Source organism: Jaculus jaculus, chromosome 3 (genome assembly GCF_020740685.1).
Source record: "Jaculus jaculus isolate mJacJac1 chromosome 3, mJacJac1.mat.Y.cur, whole genome shotgun sequence".
Classification (NCBI taxonomy): Eukaryota; Metazoa; Chordata; class Mammalia; order Rodentia; family Dipodidae; genus Jaculus; species Jaculus jaculus.
The window spans coordinates 149,206,256-149,228,917 of record NC_059104.1 but is presented as its reverse complement, the minus strand read 5'-3'; the positions used below and the strand labels follow the sequence as shown (position 1 = coordinate 149,228,917).

General features: G+C 51.4%; 2 protein-coding genes across 2 annotated transcripts in view; one reads left to right on the top strand and one right to left on the bottom strand.

Annotated features, from left to right (window-relative positions):
* Positions 1-491: 491 nt before the first annotated feature.
* On the top strand, positions 492-4,761 carry Cib1 (calcium and integrin binding 1). The gene is made up of 7 exons (XM_004658190.3): positions 492-614; positions 744-778; positions 1,719-1,827; positions 3,168-3,318; positions 3,459-3,577; positions 3,692-3,780; positions 4,544-4,761. The coding sequence occupies exons 1-7, from the start codon at positions 564-566 to the stop codon at positions 4,563-4,565; spliced, it is 576 nt and encodes a 191-aa protein (XP_004658247.1). The 5' UTR covers positions 492-563; the 3' UTR covers positions 4,566-4,761.
* Positions 4,762-6,773: 2,012 nt separating this feature from the next.
* The window catches only part of Sema4b (semaphorin 4B), a 19,922-nt gene continuing 4,033 nt past the window's right edge, over positions 6,774-22,662 (bottom strand). The window contains exons 2-14 of the mRNA XM_045146153.1: positions 18,013-18,176; positions 17,812-17,874; positions 14,503-14,601; positions 13,799-13,910; positions 13,387-13,500; positions 13,126-13,277; positions 12,278-12,459; positions 11,998-12,148; positions 10,721-10,931; positions 10,504-10,619; positions 10,087-10,253; positions 8,663-8,748; positions 6,774-8,421 (exon numbers count right to left, since the gene is read on the bottom strand). Of these exons, the coding sequence (XP_045002088.1) occupies positions 7,679-8,421; positions 8,663-8,748; positions 10,087-10,253; positions 10,504-10,619; positions 10,721-10,931; positions 11,998-12,148; positions 12,278-12,459; positions 13,126-13,277; positions 13,387-13,500; positions 13,799-13,910; positions 14,503-14,601; positions 17,812-17,874; positions 18,013-18,176 (2,360 nt within the window). The 3' untranslated portion in view covers positions 6,774-7,678. The remainder of the gene's footprint in view (positions 8,422-8,662; positions 8,749-10,086; positions 10,254-10,503; positions 10,620-10,720; positions 10,932-11,997; positions 12,149-12,277; positions 12,460-13,125; positions 13,278-13,386; positions 13,501-13,798; positions 13,911-14,502; positions 14,602-17,811; positions 17,875-18,012; positions 18,177-22,662) is intronic.

Sequence of the window (22,662 nt, the reverse complement as noted above, 5' to 3'; positions counted from 1 at the left end):
GAGTCTGGGGAAGCCCTCTCCGCAGAAGAGCAATGGCTCTTCTCCAGATACTGGGGAAGACTCGAGGTTTCCAGAATCACCTGGTTTACAGGAATTTTCCCCAGACACCCCTGTTCTCCTAGGGCCGAGGCCGCCCACACCTGCCGCAGGTGAGCCGGATGGACCACGCGACTCGCCCCCGCGGCCACGACCCGGAACACAGCGAGGGCGCGCCGTGCGTCACGCAGGCGCAGTGCGCAGCACGCGGGCGCGCGCGGCGCGGCTCGTCCCGCCCACTCGGAGGCGGGGCCCTGAGCCCTGGGCTCCTCCCCGGAGCGTCGGGCCCCGCCTCGGGCCCCGCCTCCGGCTCCTCTGGGCCGGCCCGGGAGTCCGGAGCTAGCGGCTGGAGCTGCGCCGTGAGCGGCCCGAGCGCCGTAGGCTGGGGCGGGCCCGTGGGCGGAGAGGCCCTGGAGCGGTTGCGGCGGGGAAGGGAACGGGGCGGGACGGGGCGGGGAAGCGACCCGAGGGCGGAAGTGAGAAAGTTTGACGGCGTCCCGGGGAAGAGTTGTGCTCGAGACGCGGCGATGGGGGGCTCGGGCAGCCGCCTGTCCAAGGAGCTGCTGGCCGAGTACCAGGTGCGCGGGACGCCGGCGGCGGGGCTCGCGGAGCTCGCGTGCGGGCCCGCGCCCCGGGGCAGTGGGACGGACTGGGCCTCCGGGAGGGCGGCTCTCTGACCCACGCCCGTCTCTGGATTTGCCTTCCAGGACCTGACGTTCCTGACCAAGCCGGAGATCCTCCTGTGAGTGCGGCCCCCGATCATCGCCCCCCGCCACCACACACACACACCTGCGGCGTTGGGATCTTCCGGGGACCGCTTCGCGGGGCGCTGTCCTTGCGAAGGGCGGGCTGGGCACCCGGTCTCGGAGAGGAGGGACAGGGCTGGCGGCAGGTCGGCTTGTCTTATCCCGCGCCTGGGCCCGTCCGCCTGCCGGTGCCCAACCTGACCTCAGCTTTGCACCGCTGGCATCCAGGAAACGTTGGGCGCTTTTTGACCCTGAAGTACATTAGCTTCTGCCCTGCCCTGGCCTGGCCCGGACTGCCGTAGCTCACCGCCGACTTGGCCCACTGACAAAGCCAAAGTCGTCTTGGGGAGCCTGGCTCACTCTGCTCCCAACTTTGCCCCCAATAAGACAGTAACGGTTAACGCTTACGGAGCACCCCCTGTGTGTTGATTCCCAGGTTACCTCAGGAGGGAGACTAGAAAACGGGTTCAGAGAAGTTTGGTAAAATTTGCTTGTGAGGCACACTGGGAGTAAGGGGTATTGATGGGCAGAGAAGGCTTCCCCTCCGCAGTGACAGCTCCTGTAGGAGGAAGATGAGAGCTGAGAGGAGAGGCCCCTGGAGTGAGAACGAGGTTTCAGTTTTGCTCCTTTTTTTCCTGTTGTTCAGGGTCACCTTCTGGCTCCATCCCCAACCTCTCTCTTCCTCAGGATTTCTGGTATGAGTGCCCCAGCCCAGTGACTCGGGACACGACACAGCAAGGCCACACAGTAAATAGCCACCACAAGAAGGGACTACCAGCTCTGCCTTATAACTTATTCCCTTTGGGTCACGGTTGCCCAGTAACTCAGAAGTTGCCTGGTTTAAAAAGGGACGCAAGGCTCCGAGTAGAGATGTAATACACACAGGGAGACTGATGTCATGGCTCCAGAGTGCTAACAAGTTCTCCTCTCTGCCAGAGCCCACAAAAGGTTCTGTGAGTTGCTTCCCCAGGAACATCGAAGTGTGGAGGAGTCACTGCAGGCACGAGTGTCCTTCGAGTCCATCCTCAGCCTTCCAGAGCTCAAGGTGGCAGTTCTTCATCTTCTCCATCTACCCCTCTGCCACTCCACTTAGCTGGTGGTGTCACTGGTCCCCATTCTCCACTGTCTGCTTAGCCCTAATTTCATGGTGGCAAAGACTTTACCAAAATCACTCAACAGGGTTATCTAGAATGTCACTATTCTTTTTCTTTCTTCTTTCTCTTTCTTTTCTGTTTTTGTTTCTTTTCCCCCCTCAGAAGTGCTGAGTTTTGAATGCAGGGTCTAACACATGTGGGGAGGTGTTATGCCAGAGCTGTATTCCTAGCCCTAGAATGCTAAGCTGCTTTTCTTTTCTTGTTTTGTTTTGAGGTAGGGTCTCATTCTAGCCCAGACTGACCTGGAACCCACTCTGTAGTCCCAGGCTGGCCTCGGAACTCACGGCCCATAAATGTTGTTTTTTTAAATAATGACTAGTAAGTTCTTCCCTCCTTCCCTCCTCCCTCTCTCTCCTACCTTCCTTCCCTCCCTCCACCCCCCCTCTCTGTTCTGAGGTAGGGTCTCACTCTAGCTCAGGCTGACCTGGAATTCATTATGTAGTCTCAGGGTAGCCTTGAACTCATGGCAGTCCTCCTACCTCTGCCTCCCAAGTGCTGGGATTAAAGGTGTGTGCCACCACACCTAGCTTCTCTCTCTCTCTTTAAAAATATATTTATTTGAGAGAGAGAGAGAAATGGGCACACCAGGGCCTCCAGCCACTGCAAAGGAACTTCAGACGTATGCACTCCCTTGTGCATCTGGCTTATGTGGGTCTTGGGGAATCGAACCCAGATCCTTTGGCTTTTTGGAGAGATCGCTAAGCCACCTCTCCAGCCCCATAAATACTTTTTTTTTTAAATTTTTATTTATTTATTTGAGAGCGACGGACATAGAGAGAAAGACAGATAGAGGGAGAGAGAGAATGGGCGCGCCAGGGCTTCCAGCCTCTGCAAACGAACTCCAGACGCGTGCGCCCCCTTGTGCATCTGGCTAACGTGGGACCTGGAGAACCGAGCCTCGAACCGGGGTCCTTAGGCTTCACAGGCAAGCGCTTAACCGCTAAGCCATCTCTCCAGCCCCATAAATACTTTTTTAAAAAGCCGAGCGTAGTTGTACATGCCTGTAACCACAGTCAGCCAATCTAACTGAAATAATGAGCTCCAGGTTCCGTGAGAGTCTCTGTCTCAGGGGAACATGACAGCCTCCTCTGGCCTCCACACCCATGTGCACAGGCTGCACACATCTGCACATGCACCGCACATACTACACCAAAAACCCTTCCAGTAGGGTTGGCTGAATGTGTAACCCAGGCCACATTCTGTGACCTTCACAGAAGACTCTCTTACATAGGCCAACCCTTTCAAGGAACGTATCTGCCGAGTTTTCTCCACATCCCCTACCAGAGACAGCCTGAGCTTTGAAGACTTCCTGGACCTCCTGAGTGTCTTCAGTGACACAGCAACTCCAGACATCAAGTCACACTATGCCTTCCGCATTTTTGGTAAGGACCAGGAGGAGCTGCTGGAACCTACCCCTTCCCTCATGGGCCTTGTGACACTGTTCAGGAAAAGGGGCCCATATGCTTCTTTCTGTGGAACCCCTCCAGACCATGTCCTTATTGGTTCCCTGTCTACTGTCTAGACTTTGATGATGATGGAACCCTGGACAGAGAAGACCTGAGTCAGCTTGTCAACTGCCTCACAGGAGAGGGTGAAGACACTCGGCTCAGTGCTTCAGAGATGAAGCAGCTCATTGACAATGTGAGCTTGGGCTGGGCCTGGGGCTGTGGAAAAGAAGGGCTGGGGCTCGGGCTGGGCCCTGCGGCGCTGGAAGGGAAGGGCTGGGGCTTCAGCCTAAGGGCCTACTTTCTCCAGATCCTGGAAGAATCAGACATCGACAGAGATGGGACCATCAATCTCTCTGAGTTCCAGCATGTCATCTCCCGTTCACCAGACTTTGCCAGGTGCAACCATGGTCCTTCTGCATTCTGGGTGCCCTCCCAGATCTGGGGTGTTATTATGGGAGGTGATAGTGTGTCCTCTGAATGTCTCAGGATGCTCTTCTAGAGAGGAGGGGGCCAACACACAGGGTACCCAAAACATACAAAAGGGTTTTGTTTTTTTTTGGCTTTTTAGGTAGGGTCTCACCGTAGCTCAGGGTGGCCTCAAACTCTAAATCCGAACTCTTCTGCCTCCTGAGTGCTAGGACTAAAGGTGTGCACCACCACGTTCACCTCCTTTTTTTTCTGAGACGGTATCTTGTATCTCAGGGTGGCTTTGAACTCACTATGTTCAAGGATGTTCAAGGATGACCTTGAACTTCTCATCGTCCTGCCTCTAACACCTGAATGCTGGGTTTACAGGCTTGGGCCACCACACCATTTATGTGGTGTTGGGGATCAAACTCAGGCTTTGTGCATACTAGGCAAGTACTCTACCAACTGATCTACATCCCAGTGCACCCAAAGAAGGGTCTGAAGCTGAGTGTGGTGGTGCGTGCCTGTTAGGAGGCAGAGGCTAGAGGAGGGCTGCATATTTGAGGCTAATCCCAGTCTATACATCATTGTAAGGTAGCCAGAGCTACATAGTGAAACCCTGCTTCAAAAGAAAGGAAGAAAGGGAAGGGGAAAAAAGTCCTTACCGTCTTTTTCCACGGGCAAAGTAGAATGCATGCTTAGTAGACATGGGCCCTGAAATCCCAACCTAACCCAGTCTTTTCTCATGCAGCTCCTTTAAGATTGTCCTGTGATGGCTGTGTGGGTGCCAGCACCCTGTCTAAGACCGTTCCACTGCTGGGCTGTGGCCAAGGTTATGCCTGAGATGTCAGGGTCCACCCTGCTGGCCGGCCTGGAGCAGGCACTGCGTGAGTCCAGCCCCAGGAGGACCTTCCCCCTTCCTACTGCTGTTGTTTTTACTAATCAGTAATAAAGGTTTAGATGTTTTGACCCTGTGTATAAACCCAGAAATAGGACTGAGTTCCTAGGAATCTCTGATCACACTGGGAACAAGTCACACTTAAAGGAGGGACAGCATTTCAGACTGTCCCCACTGCTTCCCAAATGCACAAAGGGTGGCATAGTGGGTGGCATACTCCCAAGTCCTGATGTAAGGGTGATCACAGGAGTTTACACGTGTTAAAATTTACACAGTGGGGCTGGAGAGATGGCTTAACAGTTACCATGCTTACCTGCAAAGTCTAAGGACTCAGGTTCCATTCCCCAGGACCCACATAAGCTAGATGCATATGGTACATGCATTTGGAGTTCATTTGCAGTGACTATAGGTCCTGGCATGCCCATTCTCAAAAATTACGCAATGATAACCCAAAAGAAAATTCCATTTTACTAAACCTAAGATCATTTTAAAAATTAAACACTGTGGACTGGGGAGAGAGCTCAGTGGGTAAAGACCATGTTTATCCCCAGTGTTTAACCTAAAAATGACAGGCATGAAAGCCGGGTGTCGTGGTACCTCGGGAGGCAGTGGTAGGAGGATTGCCATGAGTTCAAGGCCACCCCAAGACTGCATAGTAAATTCCAGGTCAGCCTGGACTAGAGTGAGACTACCTAAAAAAAACAAAAAAAAACAAAACCAGGCATGGCTATGTGTTTCTATAATCCCTGTGTTTGGGAAGCAGAAACTGGTGAATTCCTGTCTCTTTGGTGAGCTCCAGACCAAATGAGAGACCTTGTCTCAAAAATGGTGGACAGCTGGGCTGGAGAGATGACTTGGCAGTTAAGTGGTTGCCTGTGAAGCCCAGTTTGAGGCTTGGCTCCCCAGGACCCACATTAGCCAGATGCACAAGGGGGCACACGCATCTGGAGTTCACTTGCAATGGTTGGAGGCCCTGGCGTGTCCATTCTATCTGCCTCTTTATTGCTGTCAAATAAATTAAAAAAAACGGACAGCATTTCTGCAAAGAAAATCAAGGTTATCTTTGGTTTTCGCACACAAGTGGGTGCGTACCTGCACATGTTCACCCTCCCCCCCCCCCCCCCGACAGAATTACACCTTTAATCCCAGCCCCGAGTATGAGGCCAGCCTAGGGCTACAGGGTGAATTCTAGGTCAGCCTGGGTTAAGTGAGACCCTACCTTGAAAAACCAAAAAATTAAACATTGTAAAGAAAACAAAACAAGTAACAAAAAGAAACCCTCCTGCCTTGGGCCCTTATCATTGCTGAACTTAACTGGATACAGAGAAACAGAACTCCCCACTCCATCAATATGGTTCATTATGAACCATGTTCCAGTGGACAATGTCAACTGTGCTTGACTTTTTTTTTTTTTGGTTTTTCGAGGTAGGGTTCCCCTCTAGCTTAGGCTGACCTGGAATTCATTATGTAGTCTCAGGGTGGCCTCGAACTTACAGAGATCCTCCTACCTTTGCCTCCTGAGTGCTGGGATTAAAGGCGTGCACCACCATGCCTGGCTTTGTCTTTTTTTTTTTTTAATGCAAAAGAGAAAGAGAGAATTGGTACACTAGGGCCTCCAGCCACTGTAATCAAACTCCAGACTTGCGCCCCCTTGTGCACATATGCAACCTTATGCATTTGCATCACTGTACATCTGGCTTCGGAGGGACCTAGACAGTCAAACATGAGTCTTCAGGCTTTGCAGGCAAGCACCTTAACCTCTAAGCCATCTTTCCAGCCCTCTTGGCTTTTTGGGGGGTGGGAGTTTTGGAGGTAGGGTGTCATGTTAGCTCAGGCTGACCTGGAATTCACTCTGCGTTCTCAGGGTAGCCTTGAACAACTCACAGTGATCCTCCTACGTCTGCCTCTCCTAAATCCTGGGATTAAAGGTGTGTGCCACCGCACCTGTTTTGTTTTGTTTTGTTTTCTTTTGAGGCTGGGAATCCCCATAAAGACAAAACTCAAGTACTGGAAGTCCTTTAAGAAGTTACCTCAGGCCACAACTAATGATAACTCTTCAGGTTTTATTAAAAAAAAAAAAAAAAAAAGTAAAGTGCATTTTATTTAAAAAAATATAAAACCCACATCAATTTAGGGTTCCTGTGCTGGGCAGTGTCAGTATCCCTTAAAGTGGAGAGACGTGAGTGGTGGGGGTGAACAGGGGAGGTCTGGTACAGTCAGGTTCCTGGGTTTTAAATGGAAGATGGGACTGAGGTGTAGGACACAGATCTTGGGCTGTGAGGAAAGGCAGGCAACAGTCTCTTCCTTGAGGAAAGGAAACAGTGTCCATTGTCACAAATTCTCCTGGGCTCGCAATTCTATCTTATGAGGCCACAGCCTGATACAGGCAGGCAAGTTCTGGGAGCTAAGTCTGAGCCTAGGGTCTAGTGAGGGCTGCAGAGCCAGCCTAGCCCTCTAGTCCCTGAGGTGGTGGGATGCCAGCTGCCACTGCCACGTCCTTGGTCGACTGGAGCCTGAGTTGGGCCCTGGCTCTGCAGTGACAAAGGGCAGCCTATGACAGCAGGGTAAGGCAGAAGGTAGAAGAGGCCGGTGAATGAGGGACTCCAACTCTGGCTCACACAGCCACCACAGATGAGTCTTCAGGGGCCCTGAGGGGCAAGCTGGAGCAGCCTGTGCTTTCTTCCCTCATTCTGGTTTCACATTTGTAGTTGTCTTTTAAACAAAGGGCTCAGTTGACTCCAGGAGCAGAGAGTTCTGCCCATCCAGGTGGGCCGCCCTGGGCCCTGGAGGTCAGCCCCACCTCCAACCAGGCACTGGTGGCAGGCCTAGCCGGCTGGGCTGTCTCGGCCTTGCTACTGGCTAAAGAGCCACAGGCAGCTGCCTCCAAGCGTCCCGGGGTGAGGCACCATGGTTGTGCTGCAAGGAGCAGAGGTCCAGCCGACCCATTCTGAACAGTCACTGCCAGAGTTCACATCTACAGGTTGGCTCTCACACCACCGAGTCACGGATCTCAGAGCCCAGGCGGACCCGGGGCCGGGGACACACAGGTGACACCTCCACAAAGCTGTCCTGGATACTCAGTGGCCTTTTTTCTGACTCAGTGAAGACCCGGGGCCCTGGAGAACTATCCGACAGGGCCTGGTAGCCTCGGTGGTCAAGTGGAGCGGTGGGAGGACCAACACCATTAAGTGGCCGGGTCTCGGGCGGCAGCGCCACAGGGCGGGTCTTGGGATGGACACTGGCACGCTCCCCTTGCTTGAGGAAGAGTTTCATGCCGTCCCGGTGCCGGTAGAGGAAGAACAAAACGAGAAGTACCACAGCAAGCCCGAAGAGTGCACACATCACCAGGAACTCATTCCAGTACGACTTGTGTGCACCCCAGCTGGCCTTGCCCCCAGCTGGTGCACTCACACGTGATGTGTTGATAATGACAGGTGCGCCACCACGTTGGTCCGTTCGGTCTACCGCTCCATCCTCCATCATCTCTAGGCAGTAGCTGGCCACCAGCTGCCTAAAGTCCTCCTCTACTGACCAACACTGGAACACCCCCTGCCCCTGCTGGCTGCCCACCAGCAACAGGTCCCCGGTGGGCAGCACACGGCACGAGGCTGAGGCATTGATGGGGGCCTCGTTGTGTAGCCAGAGCCTGGTGGCCAGGTTGGAGAGGAGTGGACAGGCCAGGGTGTTCACCGTATTAGGCTGGATCTGGACTTGTTCACAAGGCTTCTTAGCTGTGGGCAGAAAAGGCCTAGGGTAGAAAGGTGGCCAGAGGTGCTCAGTCCCTCTGTACTGGCCATGTTTCCGGTACCACAGTGGGAAAGTCTGGGTACTCATAGGACTGACTGAGACTATCTGGACGTCTGCTTACAAGACTGGAGGGATAAGCACTTAAGGAAAGACATTCACACCCTCCAATGCCTGGAAGGAACCTTCAAGCAGAACCTTCTCCAGCCTTAAAGGAGGGCACCTTACCTGCTGGTACAAAAGACCGGGGCCTGGCTGAGGACGCATTGCAGAGCTCCTTAGCACTGCCACTCTCGATATCCTGGATCCAGGGCCTGAGGACCAGAGAATCGGGTACTTATGGGAAGCCCCACGGACCCATGTTCTCTCACTTTTCTATGTAGGGTTGGACCTGAGCAAGGGGCCTGGTGCTCAGGGACCACCAGGTCCAAAGCAGCCAGCAGGAGGCTTCCCTGAGCTGAATCCTCCCCCCACGGGGCTTGACAGGGCACCTCCTGCCAACACATTACTGCAGCAAAGAAAAGTTATATGTGGCTTATTTTCTTTTTTTTTTTTTTTCCTCGAGGTAGGGTCTCCCTCTATCCCGGCTGGCTGATTATTATCCTACCTCAAAGAAAAACAAAACAAAACAAAAACACCAAAACAAGGGGCTGGAGAGATGGTTCAGCAGTTAAGGTGCTTGCTTGCAAAGCCTAATGCCCTGGGTTCAATTCTCTAGTCCCCATATAAATCCAGATGCACACATTGGCACATGCATCTCTAGTTCATTTGCAGCAGCTAGAGGCCCTGGCATACCTATATTCTTTCTCTCTCTCTCATTGGAAATAAGTAAAATATTTTTTAAAAAAATGCATCACCCCATTTTGTGATGACAGGAACATACCACAATACCCACATCATCTCTATTTTCTAAACAGATACTTTCCAATCTAAAATGTAATCCTGGGGGCTGGAGAGATGGCTTAGAAGTTAAAACACTTGCCTGCTCAGCCAAAGGACCCAGGTTTCATTCCCCAGTACACACATGAAGCCAGATGCACAAGGTAGCACATGCATCTGGAGTTTGTTTACAGTGGCTGGGGTCCTGGTGTGCCCGTTCTCTCTCTCAAATAAATAAATAGATCAATAAAATATATAAATATAATCCTGGGCTAGAGAGATGGCTTAACAATTAAGGTGCTTGCCTGCAAAGCCTAAGGACCCATGTTTGATTCTCCAGTACCCATGTAAGGCAGATGTACAAGGTGGTGCATGCTTCTGGAGTTCATTTGTAGTGGCTGAAGGCCCTGGCATGCCCATTCTCTCTATTTATGCCTCTCTTTCTCAAAAAAATAAATAAAATGTAATATTGAACCATTTTTTAATGACTTAATAAGCTGTTTAATAATACTGGTGCTATGCTATGTTTACATGCAAACCCATTTGTCAAGGCTTCCACAGCTAGAACGTCTGGTACCCCACCTGATCATCATGAACCCCCTTCCAGGCAGGTAAGGCCAGTGCTGACTACCTGACTCACAGTGTTTTCAGGAAGCAGCAGGCACTCACAAACTTGGAGACATGAAACCCCCTGTAGGGGTCCCAGAGAAGCCTAGTAAGTTGACTCTGATGTAGGGGGATGCCAATTGGCAAAGGCCTCTAGGGGCACTCACCTGGAGGCCAGCTCAGGCCGGTACAAGCTGACGTCCTTGCAGCTGGAGCCACTCCAGGCGCAGTAGGGGTCCCGGGCAAGGACACAGTCCCCACAGCTCAAGTACAGACTGCAGTTGGCCACAGGCACCTGGACTACACCTGAGTGCGAGGTGGCATACAGCAGCCCCTATACAGTCAGACATGAGAGATGAGAGGCAGGCATGGACAATCGCTCATGACCACATTGGACTTACACACCCACTACAGCCACACCAGAGGGATTCTGACATGTTCCGGACACCTGCACTTTCTGGTAAGCCTGGGTTCGATAATCTCTCTTGCCAGGGCAGGGGAGGAAAAGCCAGGTGGTGGGTTACCTGGTGACAATGGAGGAACACCCTCAAGTCACTGCCTAAACTATTCCCCAGATGGCTTACCCTGTGGCTGTCCAAAAGCAGGTTCCCCACAGGTTGTCCTGGTGGGAAGATCTGGAGCTCCTCAATGATGTGCACCGTGGAGCCTACCTCCACTGCCTTGTGCAGCCGGCCATCACCTGGAGAATGGACACGACTCAAACCCAGGGTGGAATCTGCCACTCAGGACCCACCAGCCACACTCCCCCACCCCTGGGTCTGCCAGACTGCAGGCACTCACCAGTGCCCAGGAAGAGGACATCGTAGGTCCGGTGCAGGCCAGGGACGCGGTGCACAGCCACACGCTGATAGCGGGCCTGTGGCTGCACCAGCAGCAGGCGGCTGCGGATCTGCCCGTCCATCAGGAAGTGATCCTTGAGGAAGTTCAGCACCCGGTCTGGGAGCTGCAGCGACGAGTTGATCTTCCGGTCCCGGGCACTATTGGTGATACACTGAAGCAGAGGCAGAGATGTGAGCGACGGGCATCGGCATGGAGGCAGGGTCTGCCCCATCCCAGAAGCTTTGGCACAGCAGCCCTTCTGCAGTGCCAGTGAGATTAGCGGGAAGGCCCAAGGGCAAGATAGGGGTGTGGGGAAGCCAAGAGATTGGTAGGCTGACTGCTGGCCTCCTCCCTGCCCACAGCTCCTCAAAATACGAACATATGGCTCAAGAAGTGTGACTAGGCTTCCCTCCTCTCCAGCATCTCAGTACAGCCAGCTCCCATACCTTCCTGGGCCCTGCTTCCCTCTACCTAAGAGTATCTGTAGTTGCGTTAATACACCTCAGTGACCTCAACCAGCAAGGCACGGGCTGACAGCTCCAGCTGGACCAGTCTAGATGGGCTCCATACCTTTCTGCAGTGCCCTGCAGGTCCAGCTCCAGCTGCCCACAGTGGTCAGGACTCACTGATATACCCTTCCTTGGCTTCCTGCTCGAATCTGTCTGTTCCCTCCCACTGATTCTAGACATCACCTCCCAAATAACCTGGCACTCATATCCTGGTGTCAAGGTCTGCTTTTAGAGTGCATTAGATGACAAGCAAAGAAAGAAAGGACTGTCGCCTATGGCCTGGTCATCCAGTCACTTGATAAATAAGAAGCACTCCAGTGAGTGGAGGACAGAGTAAAGGGAAAAATGCAGAGCTGGGTGTGGTGGTGCACACCTATGATCCCAGCACTTGGGAGGTAGAAGCAGGAAATCAAGGTCATCCCTGGCTACATAGTGAATTTGAGGCCAAATTGGACTACAGGAGACCTGGTCTCCCAACAATAAAAACTTATTACAATGGTGGGCAGGAAGTGCCTTAAAAAGCATTTAGAAAGCATTTCATCATTTAGGGTCACAACTAACTCAGTGAGACAAACAGGGTCGGGCTTATTATACCTAACTGTAAAGATGAGAAAACAGAGTCAGAGAAGCTAAGTTGATTTGCCCAAGGCTACAGGGCCTTGGTGGGAACATGGTGTGGGGACCAAGCCTACTCAGTGCCTGTTCTGAGTGCAGGAAGCTAGTACCCACCGCTCCAGGCCGGGGCACAGGGACTGAGTGGGTCTCAGTGTACCACTGCTGTGTTTCTCTGTTCACCTTCTTGTAGAGGCCATTGAAGGCCTTCTGCATTTCGTTCATAGTGAAGACACAGATGGCAGAGCCCTCTGTGGGCCCACTGTGCCTGCAAAAGGAAACAACAGGGTTACCTTGAGAGTCAGGGGGTGGGGGACTCTGAGGCCAGTGGGGTCCCGAGCCCTAGTGCCAGCCACCCTTCATCCGCCCATCAGCAGCTCGAATCTGGGCACTTTACCACTGGGAAGTGAAAACCCCATAGAAAAGGGTCTCGCGCCAGTGCTGGGGGCTGGGGCTCAGCGTGAAGACATCTTGCAGCACATTGAAGGGGAAGCCATCATGGGGCCGGGAGCACAGCAGCTGAGCTTTGAGGAAAGTCGTCCAGCGCTGCTGCAGCACCCGCTCTCCCCCTTCATCACCCTGGGGGAAAGGAGGGACAAGCTGGCTTAGGCACAAGCCACACCACAGGCTAGAGGCATGGTGTTGCCTCCGCAGCAGCAGTGGAGACAGACACCTGGGATGAAAAACGAGAGAAAACCAGAATGGATATCCCTCTAAGACTGAGAAAACATGAAAGCAATGTATACGTCCCATCGAGAGAGTGCATTCTTGGGCTGGAGAAGTGGCTTAGCGGTTGAAGCGTTTGCCTGCAAAGCCAAAGGACCCAGGTTGGATAGCAGGACTGGAGATGACTTAGCATTTAAGGCATGGTTAAGGTGCTTGCTGCAAAGGCTGATGACCCGAGTTCAATTCCCCAGTACCTACATAAAGCCAGATGCTCAGCTTAGAGTGTTTGCCTAGCTCTCATAAAGTCCTGGGTTCAATCCCCAGCACCACATGAAACCAGGAGTGATGGTACATTTCTATAATCCCAGAACTTGAGAGAGGTAGAGGCAGGAGGATCAGAAACTGTCACGTCTGAATATGTACTGGGTCTGAAGCCAGCCCGGGCCACATGAGATCCTGTCTTGAGAGAGACAGACACAGAACAGAGACTGAAGCTGTTGGCCAAGGTTTGGCTCCACAGAGGATGAGGAAGCCCAAAGAAGTGAGTTGACGTTTGGGCGGATGACCCACGAGTCTCACCTTGCAGATTCGAGCAACTCTGGACACAGTGGTGTCCTCAAAGAACTCAAACTCCTGGCCCGTCTCACTGAAGAAGAAGTAGATTTTATCATCGTCGCCTTGCAAGCTACCCAAGCTTTCCGGAATGTAGGCTGAGGCCACGAAGGCAGGATCTGAGGGGGTTAATGAGAGGCACAGAGTCAGTCCAGGAACCCTTAGGGAGAATGGCCCTTCCGCAGGGCCTAGGGGCTGCTCGGTGGGAGGACAGCATGGCAATTCCACCTTGTAGCCAGTTGAGGGAGCTCTCAGTCTTGGTGGGGCGTGGAGTGTGGCTCCGGGAAATGGCTGGGTCGTTCCCCTGGAAGCTGCTGACTGTACCCGTGTACAGCTCGCCACCTGCCAAGACAGTGTTCCCATGGGAATAGCTCCCTCTACCCGGTCCCTGCTCAGGACCCACAGTGACCTCGTCCCCGCCCATCCTGCCTAGACAGAAGCAATAACTTGGAAGTTAAATCAGAGCATGGCCTGGGGGGGTCACTCCACACCTCCGAGAATCTGCAAGGTATGGATCACAACTGGTATTCATGCTGCCCAGAGCCCATACATACCCCCAAAACTGGCCCTCTGGCCTCATGTACCTGTTGTCTGCCTCCCGGGAAGCCCCACATCACCCAGCATAACCCCCAACACTCACCAACCACCAGGGCCGTGGACTTGAAGTTGGGATCAAAGGGACAGCGGCCCTTGCCATCCTCCAGGAGGACATTGCCCGCCTCGTCTCGTGCCAGAGTGAAGTTTGCTGTGTTCTGGGGAGGAGGAGACGGTGGTTCAGGGCCTCACCCGAAAATGAAGAATACGTGCCGCAGGGAAGGGGAAGCAGCAGCAGGCGAGGCACCCCGAGAAGGGTGGCGTGTCAAGATGCACCCTCCACACCCTGGGGTGCGGGCGAGCACGTGTGCGTGGTAGGTACTCAGCCTCGGTGGGCAAGGAGTCGACGCTTGGAGAGTGAGTGGTGCCAGGGAGAGCGACATGATGCAAAACCAGGAGCCTCTGACTCCAGGGCCTGTGTTCCAATACACAGACAGTGCCCCCTCTACTAGTGTGCGTATGGGGGCGCTGGGGCGGGTGGCAGGAATGCAGAGTGTGCGTGGCCCAAGAGGATCAAGCACAGCGGGGAGAGGGGGCAGAAGCTGGAGGCAGGATCTCCATGTCGCGGTCCTGCTACAGGGCTGGGGAGGGGGAGGGGTGGAGCCAGGGGAGTTGGACTCAGGACTCTCGGGAGCCAACTGCTACCTATACCCTTCACACAGAGTCAGAGCCAGAGAGGAGCTTCCTGGGCAGGAAGACAAGTGTCTTGGCCAACTGCGGGGACGGCCCAGGGCAGAGGAAGGCACTCACAATGTAGGTGCACAGGGGGCTGAAGGCTGCTGTGCCACAGGTGAGCAGGTGGCTGCTGTTGAGCGGCAGGAGGATCTTGATGTAGTTCTGACAGTCGCGCTGGGAGGGGAAAGGGAGATGTCAGGCCCATGCATGCCACCAGGGGGCACTGGGAAGACTTGCTCCCTAGACGGAAGGCCAGGCCAAGCCAGGGAACAGGCTCCCGTTGGGGACCTGGGGAAGGGACACTCAAGCATGGGAACAAATAAGAATCCAGGAGTTGCCAGGGGATCTGCTGAGCTTGAGTACGGTGTGCTGCCCAGGGCGGTGAGGCTCAGTTTCCTTGCTGGCGAATGTTCCTTCTCTCTGGCCAGTGAAGGGACTCTGGAAAAGGGGTAACCCCATCCCGTGGGCCAGTTCTGCACCTCTGCAGGTCTTCTCCAACCCGGTGAGGAAGCCACAGGCCACAGCACAAGTAACTGCTTGGTCTTGAGCCCTAGGTGCAGCCTCCATGAGGTGGCTAACGAGTGTATCCAACACGCTGCCAGTGACTCCCTAGAACCTGCCGCCTGAGATCGCCCCACTCCATCTTCCCGGTGGTAGAGGCCCTGGCCTCAGTTTCTCTCAAACCCAACTTTGCATTAGGAATTCTTGGAACTCTACCTTCAAAATGCGTTCTGAATCTAACCATTTCTTTTTTTTTTTCCTTTTCTTTCTCTTCTTGTTTTGGCTTTTTGAGGTAGGATCTCACTCTAGCCCAGGCTGACCTAGAATTCACTATGTAGTCAGTCTCAGGCTGGCCTTAAACTCACAGCAATCCTCCTACCTCTGCCTCTTAAGTGCTGGGATTAAAGGTGTGCACCACCATGCTGGGCTCTTTGTAAATATTTTTATTTATTTATTTGCAAGCAGAGAGAGGGAAGAGGGGGAATGGTCATGCCATGACTCCAGCCACTGCAAATGAATTCCAGCTGCATGCATCACTTTGTGCAACCAGCTACATGTGGGTACTAGGGAATTGAACCCAGGTTGTCGGGCTTTGCAGGCAAGCACTTTAACTACTGAGCCATCTCTCCAGCCCTGAATTTGACCATTTCTTACTTCCTTTATAGACCTGGAATGAGCCCCTGTCTTTTCTTGCCACACAGTGGTCTCCTTCCTGTCCAGCCCCACAGAGGCCACTCTACTACATGGACAGAGGGGCCTACTTATTTTATTTATGAGAAAGTGTTACTATGTAGTCCAGGTTGGCCTCTGCCTCCCAAGTGCTGGGATTACAGGCAGGTACTAGCATACTTAGCCCAAAGAGACCCTTCTATTTTTTTAATTTATTTTTGTTTGTTTTTATTTATTTGAGAGTGATAGACAGAAAGAGGCATAGAGAGAGAGAGAATGGGCGCACCAGGACCTCCAGCCACTGCAAATGAACTCCAGATGCATGCGCCCCCTTGTGCGTCTGGCTAACATGGGTCCTGGGGAACTGAGCCTTTAACTGGTGTCCTTAGGCTTCACAGGCAAGCGCTTAACCACTAAGCCATCTCTCCAGCCCAAGAGACCCTTTTAAAACACAGGCAGGCTGGATCTGGTGGCACAGGCTTATAACCCCAGCTATTTAGGAAGTTGAGGTAGGAAGATCACAAGTCCAAGGACTTCCTGGGCTACAGTGTGAGTTCAAGACCAGCCTGGGGCAATGCAGTGAGATCCTGTCTCAAAATAAAAAGTAAAATACGGGCTGGAGAGATGGCTTAGCGGTTAAGCGCTTGCCTGTGAAGCCTGAGGACCCCGGTTCGAAGCTTGACTCCCCAGGACCCACGTTAGCCAGATGCACAAGGGGGCGCACGCATCTGGAGTTCGTTTGGAAGCCCTGGCGCGCCCATTCTCTCCCTATCTGCCCCCCCCCCCGCTCTCTGTCTGTCACTTTAAAATAAATAAATAAAATAATTTTTAAAAAAAGTAAAATAATAATAATAATAAAGAAAAGTAAAAAGTAAAAAGAGGTCTGGGGATATAGCTCAGAGGTAGAGCACTTGCCTAACAAGCGGGAGGCCCTTGGTCCAATCCCCAATACCACGAAAACAGACAGACAGACAACAGCAAGATCACATCACCTCTGTGCTCAGTCCTCACTGATTCCCAGTGTTCCACTTGGGGAAATCTGAAGTCCTGTTCCTTTTCCAGGTCATCTCAGGGTCAGCTTCCTTGCTTTCCTCTAAATCTTGGCTCAAATGTGTCTTTCTAAATTAAGTATAACCTTATCACCTTTTTCTCTTTTTTTTTCATGACCACCGCATAAACTGAATTTACATTGGTTTAGTCTTTCTTCTCTCTTCTCTCTCATTTTGTTTTTTTTGAGACAAGGTCTCCTGAAGCCTAGACTGTCCTTGAACTTCTACCTTAGCTTCCCGAGTGCTGGCCTTACAGATATTAGCCGCCATGCCCAGCAGGGATGTTTTTCTTTCTTTTTTCTTTTCCCCTATAGTGGTATCTTCAATACCTAATATAGTACAGAACAAGGGCTTAATGGAGGTAGGAGCTGGGCATGGTAGCTCATTTCTATAATCCCACCACTTGGGAGGCTGAGGTAGGACTGCTGTTGAATGTGGCCAACTTGGGCTACAGAATGAATCCCAGGTCAGCCTGGGCCTAGAGTAGGACCCTGCCTCAAAGACGAAGAAGGGCCTGGCCATGGCTCAGTGGTAGAGTACTTGCCTAGCATGTCCAAGGCCTCGATTCTGTCCCCAGTACCACGAAGGAACAAGTGTTTAGTAATCATCTGCTCCATAAAGCATAGCTGGTTGAGGACAGCCAGGACTTGATCCTGCACCTCGACTCCAGGTTCGTGTGCCTTTGCTTACTCCTCCCTTCTGGACTGGAGGCTTCTGAGAACGGTGGTGAGTCCTCGAGAATGAGCCCGGATTGAGCCAGACCCCACCCAACGTCAACACCAGACCAGCGTCTGTCAAACTTTCTCCATCAGAGACCTTCTATAGCGGGACACAACACCCCTCCCTCCCACACCCTGTCTCTGCTCCTGTGGTGATTCTTCTGTGCCAGGTGCCCTGTACCCACCTGCTCCATCAGGGGGACAGGCATTGTTTTCCCCATTTTACAAGTGTGTTAAGACTGCAAAGGTGACTCTACTTGTCCATGGTCACAGAGAGGATGAGGACAGGGATGGGATTCAAACTCAGCGGTGGTCATCTCAAGGCCCATGTCCTTCCCACCACACCTGGCTGTACCTGCTTGATGCGCCAGCCCTGCCCTGGGCCCGGGTCCCTCACCCTTCACCCCTCCTCCTTCAGCTCAGATGGCTTCGAGGTCTTGGCTCACCTTCGGGTCCTTGCCCTTAAAGCTGCACTGCTGCTTCCTGTCGGCATCCGCACTCCACAGCAGCTGTGGAAGAGGGGGGACGGGTGGGTGAGGGCGCGGAGAACGCTCCTCTCCCATCTGCAGCATCCTCGGACCAGAAGGTCAAGCTTCCGGTCCACCCTCCCTCCGAGTAGGCAGCCAAGCCTGAATGGCATTTCTCACCTCCTGGTACTCCCCGCCGGGCAGGAAGCTGAGGTTGCTGTGCAGTGCAAAAAGGGCCTCCCGGGCCCCCACATACAAAGTCTGCCCGTCCTGGCTCAGCAGAAGGGCTGTGTAGTTGGAAGTGTTTTCAGCTTCGAATCTGAGGATGGGCCTTTCTTCAGAGCCTAGGGAAGAACATGGACATTACCTGGGGGTCACTCTCCCCAGAGAAACTTCTCCCTCCCACAGTGAGCCCCCAGCAGTGGCTGGCAAGGGGCTGGAGCAAGAGGGTTAGAATTTTTTTTTTTTTGAAGTAGGGTCTCACTTTAGCTCCGGCTGACCTGGGATTCACTATGTAGCCTCAAGGTGGCCTCGAACTCACAGCGATCCTTTACCTCTTGGATTAAAGGCATGTGCCACCACGCCCGGCAGGAGGGTTAGTTTTAAAGGAGAGCAGCATTCCTGACTCCCAAGCATGAATAAGAAACAAATGCAGGGCTGGAGAGATGGCTTAGCGGTTAAGCGCTTGCCTGTGAAGCCTAAGGACCCCGGTTCGAGGCTCGGTTCCCCAGGTCCCACGTTAGCCAGATGCACAAGGGGGCGCACGCGTCTGGAGTTCGTTTGCAGAGGCTGGAAGCCCTGGCGCGCCCATTCTCTCTCTCTCCCTCTATCTGTCTTTCTCTCTGTGTCTGTCACTCTCAAATAAATAAATAAATAAATAAATAAAAGAAACAAATGCAGAGATGTATATAAAAGAACATCAGTTACAGTACCGTTCACATAAATTAAAACTTGGAAACAAACTAAGGGGGAGCTGGGTGAGAATAAATTATGATACTCTGTGTTCAGTGGAATATCACAACCCCAGAAAATCAGCAAACAGACATGGTCTAGCTGGGCATGTTGGCAGATGCCTGTAATCACCAGCACTTGGGAGTCTATGGCAGGAGGATTGGAAGTTGGAGGCCATTCTGGGCTACAAAGTGATTTCCAGGCCAGCCTAAGGCACTTAATGAGACCTTTAAAAAAAAAAGATCAAAATACGAAGCAAATTAAACTACAACATTACAGTTTGAATACATAATAAAATATTAACAAGGACAACACATGAGTAACACTGGGCTGAAGAAGGACACACAAGCGCAGTCTGTCCACCCTCTGGCTCTGCAGGGAGCACACCTTAACTCTTCAGCCAGCCTCAGGCACGCATGGGAGACTGTGTTGTTATGAATGCCATCAATGGGGACCTCAAAAACACAAGTGTAGAACTTATAAGATGCAGGGGTGATGGGGTGGGAATGTTATGGACCAGTGGAGACTGATATCCTTCCCAGGAGTTCAGAGGGTCAAGAGATGTTATCCTGGGGTACAAGAATAAGAAACCCAGGCCAGGTGAGGCAGCACACACCTTCAATACCAGCACTCGGGAGGGAGAAGTAGGAGGATCGCCATGAGTTTGAGGTCACCCTGAGACTACGTAGTGAATTTCAGGTCAGCCTGGACTAGAGTGAGACACTACCTCAAAAAAACAGAAAAAGGGCTGGGAAGAAGGCTTGGTGCTTAAGCGCTTGCCTATGAAGCCTAAGAACCCCAGTTCAAGGCTCGATTCCCCAGGACCCACATAAGCCAGAGGCACAAGGGGGCATATGAGTCTGGAGTTCATTTGCAGTGGCTGGAGGCCCTGGTGCGCTCATTCTCTCTCTATCTGCCTATTTCTCTCTCTGTCTGTTGCTCTCAAATAAGTAAATAAAAATAAACAAAAAAAAAAAAAAAAGAAAGAGAGAAAGAAAGAAAGAAAGAAAGAAAGAAAGAAAGAAAGAAAGAAAGAAAAAGAAAAAAGAAACCCAGGCTTACAGCTGGGGATGTAGCTCAGAGCACACTTGCCAAACACGGCTTCCATCCCAAATAGCATGTACACATATACTCACAAAACAAAGAGGACTGCATCAGACTTTTATTTTTTTTTTTAAAGAGTATAGGGGGCTGGAGAGATGGCTTAGCGGTTAAGCGCTTGCCTGTGAAGCCTAAGGACCCCGGTTCGAGGCTCGGTTCCCCAGGTCCCACGTTAGCCAGATGCACAAGGGGGCGCACGCATCTGGAGTTCGTTTGCAGAGGCTGGAAGCCCTGGCGTGCCCATTCTCTCTCTCTCCCCCTATCTGTCTTTCTCTCTGTGTCTGTCACTCTCAAATAAATAAATAAATAAATAAAAATAAAAAAAATAAAAAGAGTATAGGTGTATTCATACTGTTGTGGTGCTGAAGATGGAACCCAAAGCCTTGTACGCATGCTCGGCCACTACTTTACCTTAACCCAAGTGGGACTTTCTGTTCACTGGTTTGGCTTTTTTGTTTTTCTTTCTGGTTTTTGTAGGCTCGGTCCCACTCCAGCCCAGGCTGACCTGGAACTCACTCTGATGCCCCAGGGTAGCACAGTGATCCCCCTACATCAGTCCTGGAGTGCTGGGATAAAGGCATGAGCCACCACATCCGTCTGGATGGCTTTTTGAAACAGTCTCACCATATAGCACAGGCTGGCTTCAAACTCATGATCCTCCTGCCTCAGCCTCCCCACTGATGGGGTAACAGGTGCCACTATACCCAGCCCAAGTTTATTATTTTACATTTTACAAGTAATTAGACAGCAGTGGAGATAAACAAGCAGAGCACAGAGGGAGAAGTGGAATGGGACAGAAAGCACAGAAGAAAACCTCATTTCTTGGGCTGGAGAGATGGCTTAGTGGGTAAGGCTTTTGTCTGCAAAGCCAAAGGACCCTGGTTTGATTCCCTAGGACCCACTAAGCCAGATGCTCTAGGTGGCACGTGTGTCTGGAGTTCGTTTGCACTGGCTGGAGGCCCTGGTGTGCCCATTCTCCCTCTCTCAGTCTCTTTCTCTCTCTCTCTCAAAAAAATAAACAAAATACATCAAAAAATACTTTTAAAAAAAAGAGAGAGAAAACCACACTTCTCAGCAAGTCAAGAAACAGTGGTGTCATCATTTTATTTCAACTGACAGAGGAAACCACAGTAGAACAAGAACTTAAAGTAATCAAAAGTACGCAATTTGTTTGTTTATATATTTTGAGATAGGGTCTCATGGAGCCCAGGCTGGCCTTAAACTATGTATGGATGACCTTAAATTCCTTATCCTTCTGCCTCTACCTCCAGAGTACTGGGATGATAGGACTGCACCACTATGCCTGGTTCAAAAGTCACTCTTTTTTTTTTTTTTTTATTTTTTAATCAAGCATAGAGGTAGGGACAGCTGAGATTATTTCTTTGGTTTGTTTATTTGCTTTTTCAAGGTAGGGTCTCGCTCTAGCCCAGGCTGACCTGGAATTCACTATGTAGTCTCAGTCTGGCCCTCGAACCCACGGTGATCCTCCTACCTCTGCCTCCTGAGCACTGAGATTAAAGGCATGTGTCCATCAAGCCTGGCTTGAGATAGTTTTTGCTTTTTATAATAAGCCCCTTCATTCTTTTGCAAAAATTTTGGGCATGGACCTCTGATAAAATAGTCTCATTTATTGTTGTAGAACATGTAATATTTAGGATATTAATTAATGCAAAATGAAGCAAAAGTAAGGTTATAAATAGTATTTATGGGGCAGGAGGTAGTTTAATAAACAGGAGGCACTTGCTTACAAAGTCTGATGGCTCAGATTCAATTCCTCAGAACCCATGCAAAACCAGACACATAAAATGGTGTATATGTCTGGAGTTCATTTGCAGTGGTAGGAGATCTTGGTATGCCCATTCTCTCTCTCTCTCTCTGTTCCTCCAAATAATTTTTTTTTTGAGGTAGGGTCTCACTGTAGCCAAGGCTAACCTGGAATTCACTATGTAGTCTCAGGATGGACTCAAACTCATGGCGCTCCTCCTACCTCTGCCTCCCAAGACCTGTGATTAAAAGCGTGTACCACCACCACCACCACGACTGGCATTTTTTTTTTTCCAAGGTGGAGTCTCATTCTAGTTCAGGCTGACCTGGAATTCACTATGTAGTCTCTCAAGGTAGCCTCGAGCTCACAGCAATCCTCCTACCTCTGCCTCCTGAATGCTGGGATTAAAGATGTGTGCTACGACTCTCAGCTTAAATTAAAAAAATTTTAATATAGTATTTATGACAGAATATTTTACTTTGTGGAAAAAAATATATAAACAGGGGGAAATTTTTCAGAAGGCTGTACCACAAAATACTGAAATGTGGGAACCCTGGTAGGATCACAGGTATTATTTTCTTTTCCTTTTCACTTATTAATTCTGAATTTTAAGTCAGTTAGTTATACCTTCATGTTGTGAAAGGCACAGAGAGAAGGAGGAAGAAAAAAGAAAAGAAGTAAACACCCACTGATCCACCAGGGTACTGCTTGTACTTTGGGTGACTAAGAGGGTCAAAGAGAAATTATTTTAAAAATTCTAAGAAGCTGATGAGAACAGAAAAACAAGCAAAAAGCCGTCCTCGCCAGCTTCAGGCATGTCCCAACTGACCAGTAGATTAGGACCATGCAAATAGTGTCATGAAGCCAAGGGAGCAACGGGGTGACATGCCCACCAAGCAGCTGTGAAGATGACGTGTGTGTGTGTGTGTGTGTGTGTGTGTGTGTGTGTGTGTGTGTTGAATGTTTTTACATACCCTCAGCCTGGTTCCGCAAAATGGCAGGGAAACACAAAG

Excerpts from the sequence above, each read along its gene's own strand:
- Cib1 (XM_004658190.3), top strand. The coding sequence starts at position 564 with ATGGGGGGCTCGGGCAGCCGCCTGTCCAAGGAGCTGCTGGCCGAGTAC. Across the intron at positions 3,319-3,458 it reads CTATGCCTTCCGCATTTTTG|ACTTTGATGATGATGGAACC; the intron begins GTAAGGACCAGG and ends TCTACTGTCTAG. Across the intron at positions 3,781-4,543 it reads CGTTCACCAGACTTTGCCAG|CTCCTTTAAGATTGTCCTGT; the intron begins GTGCAACCATGG and ends TTTCTCATGCAG.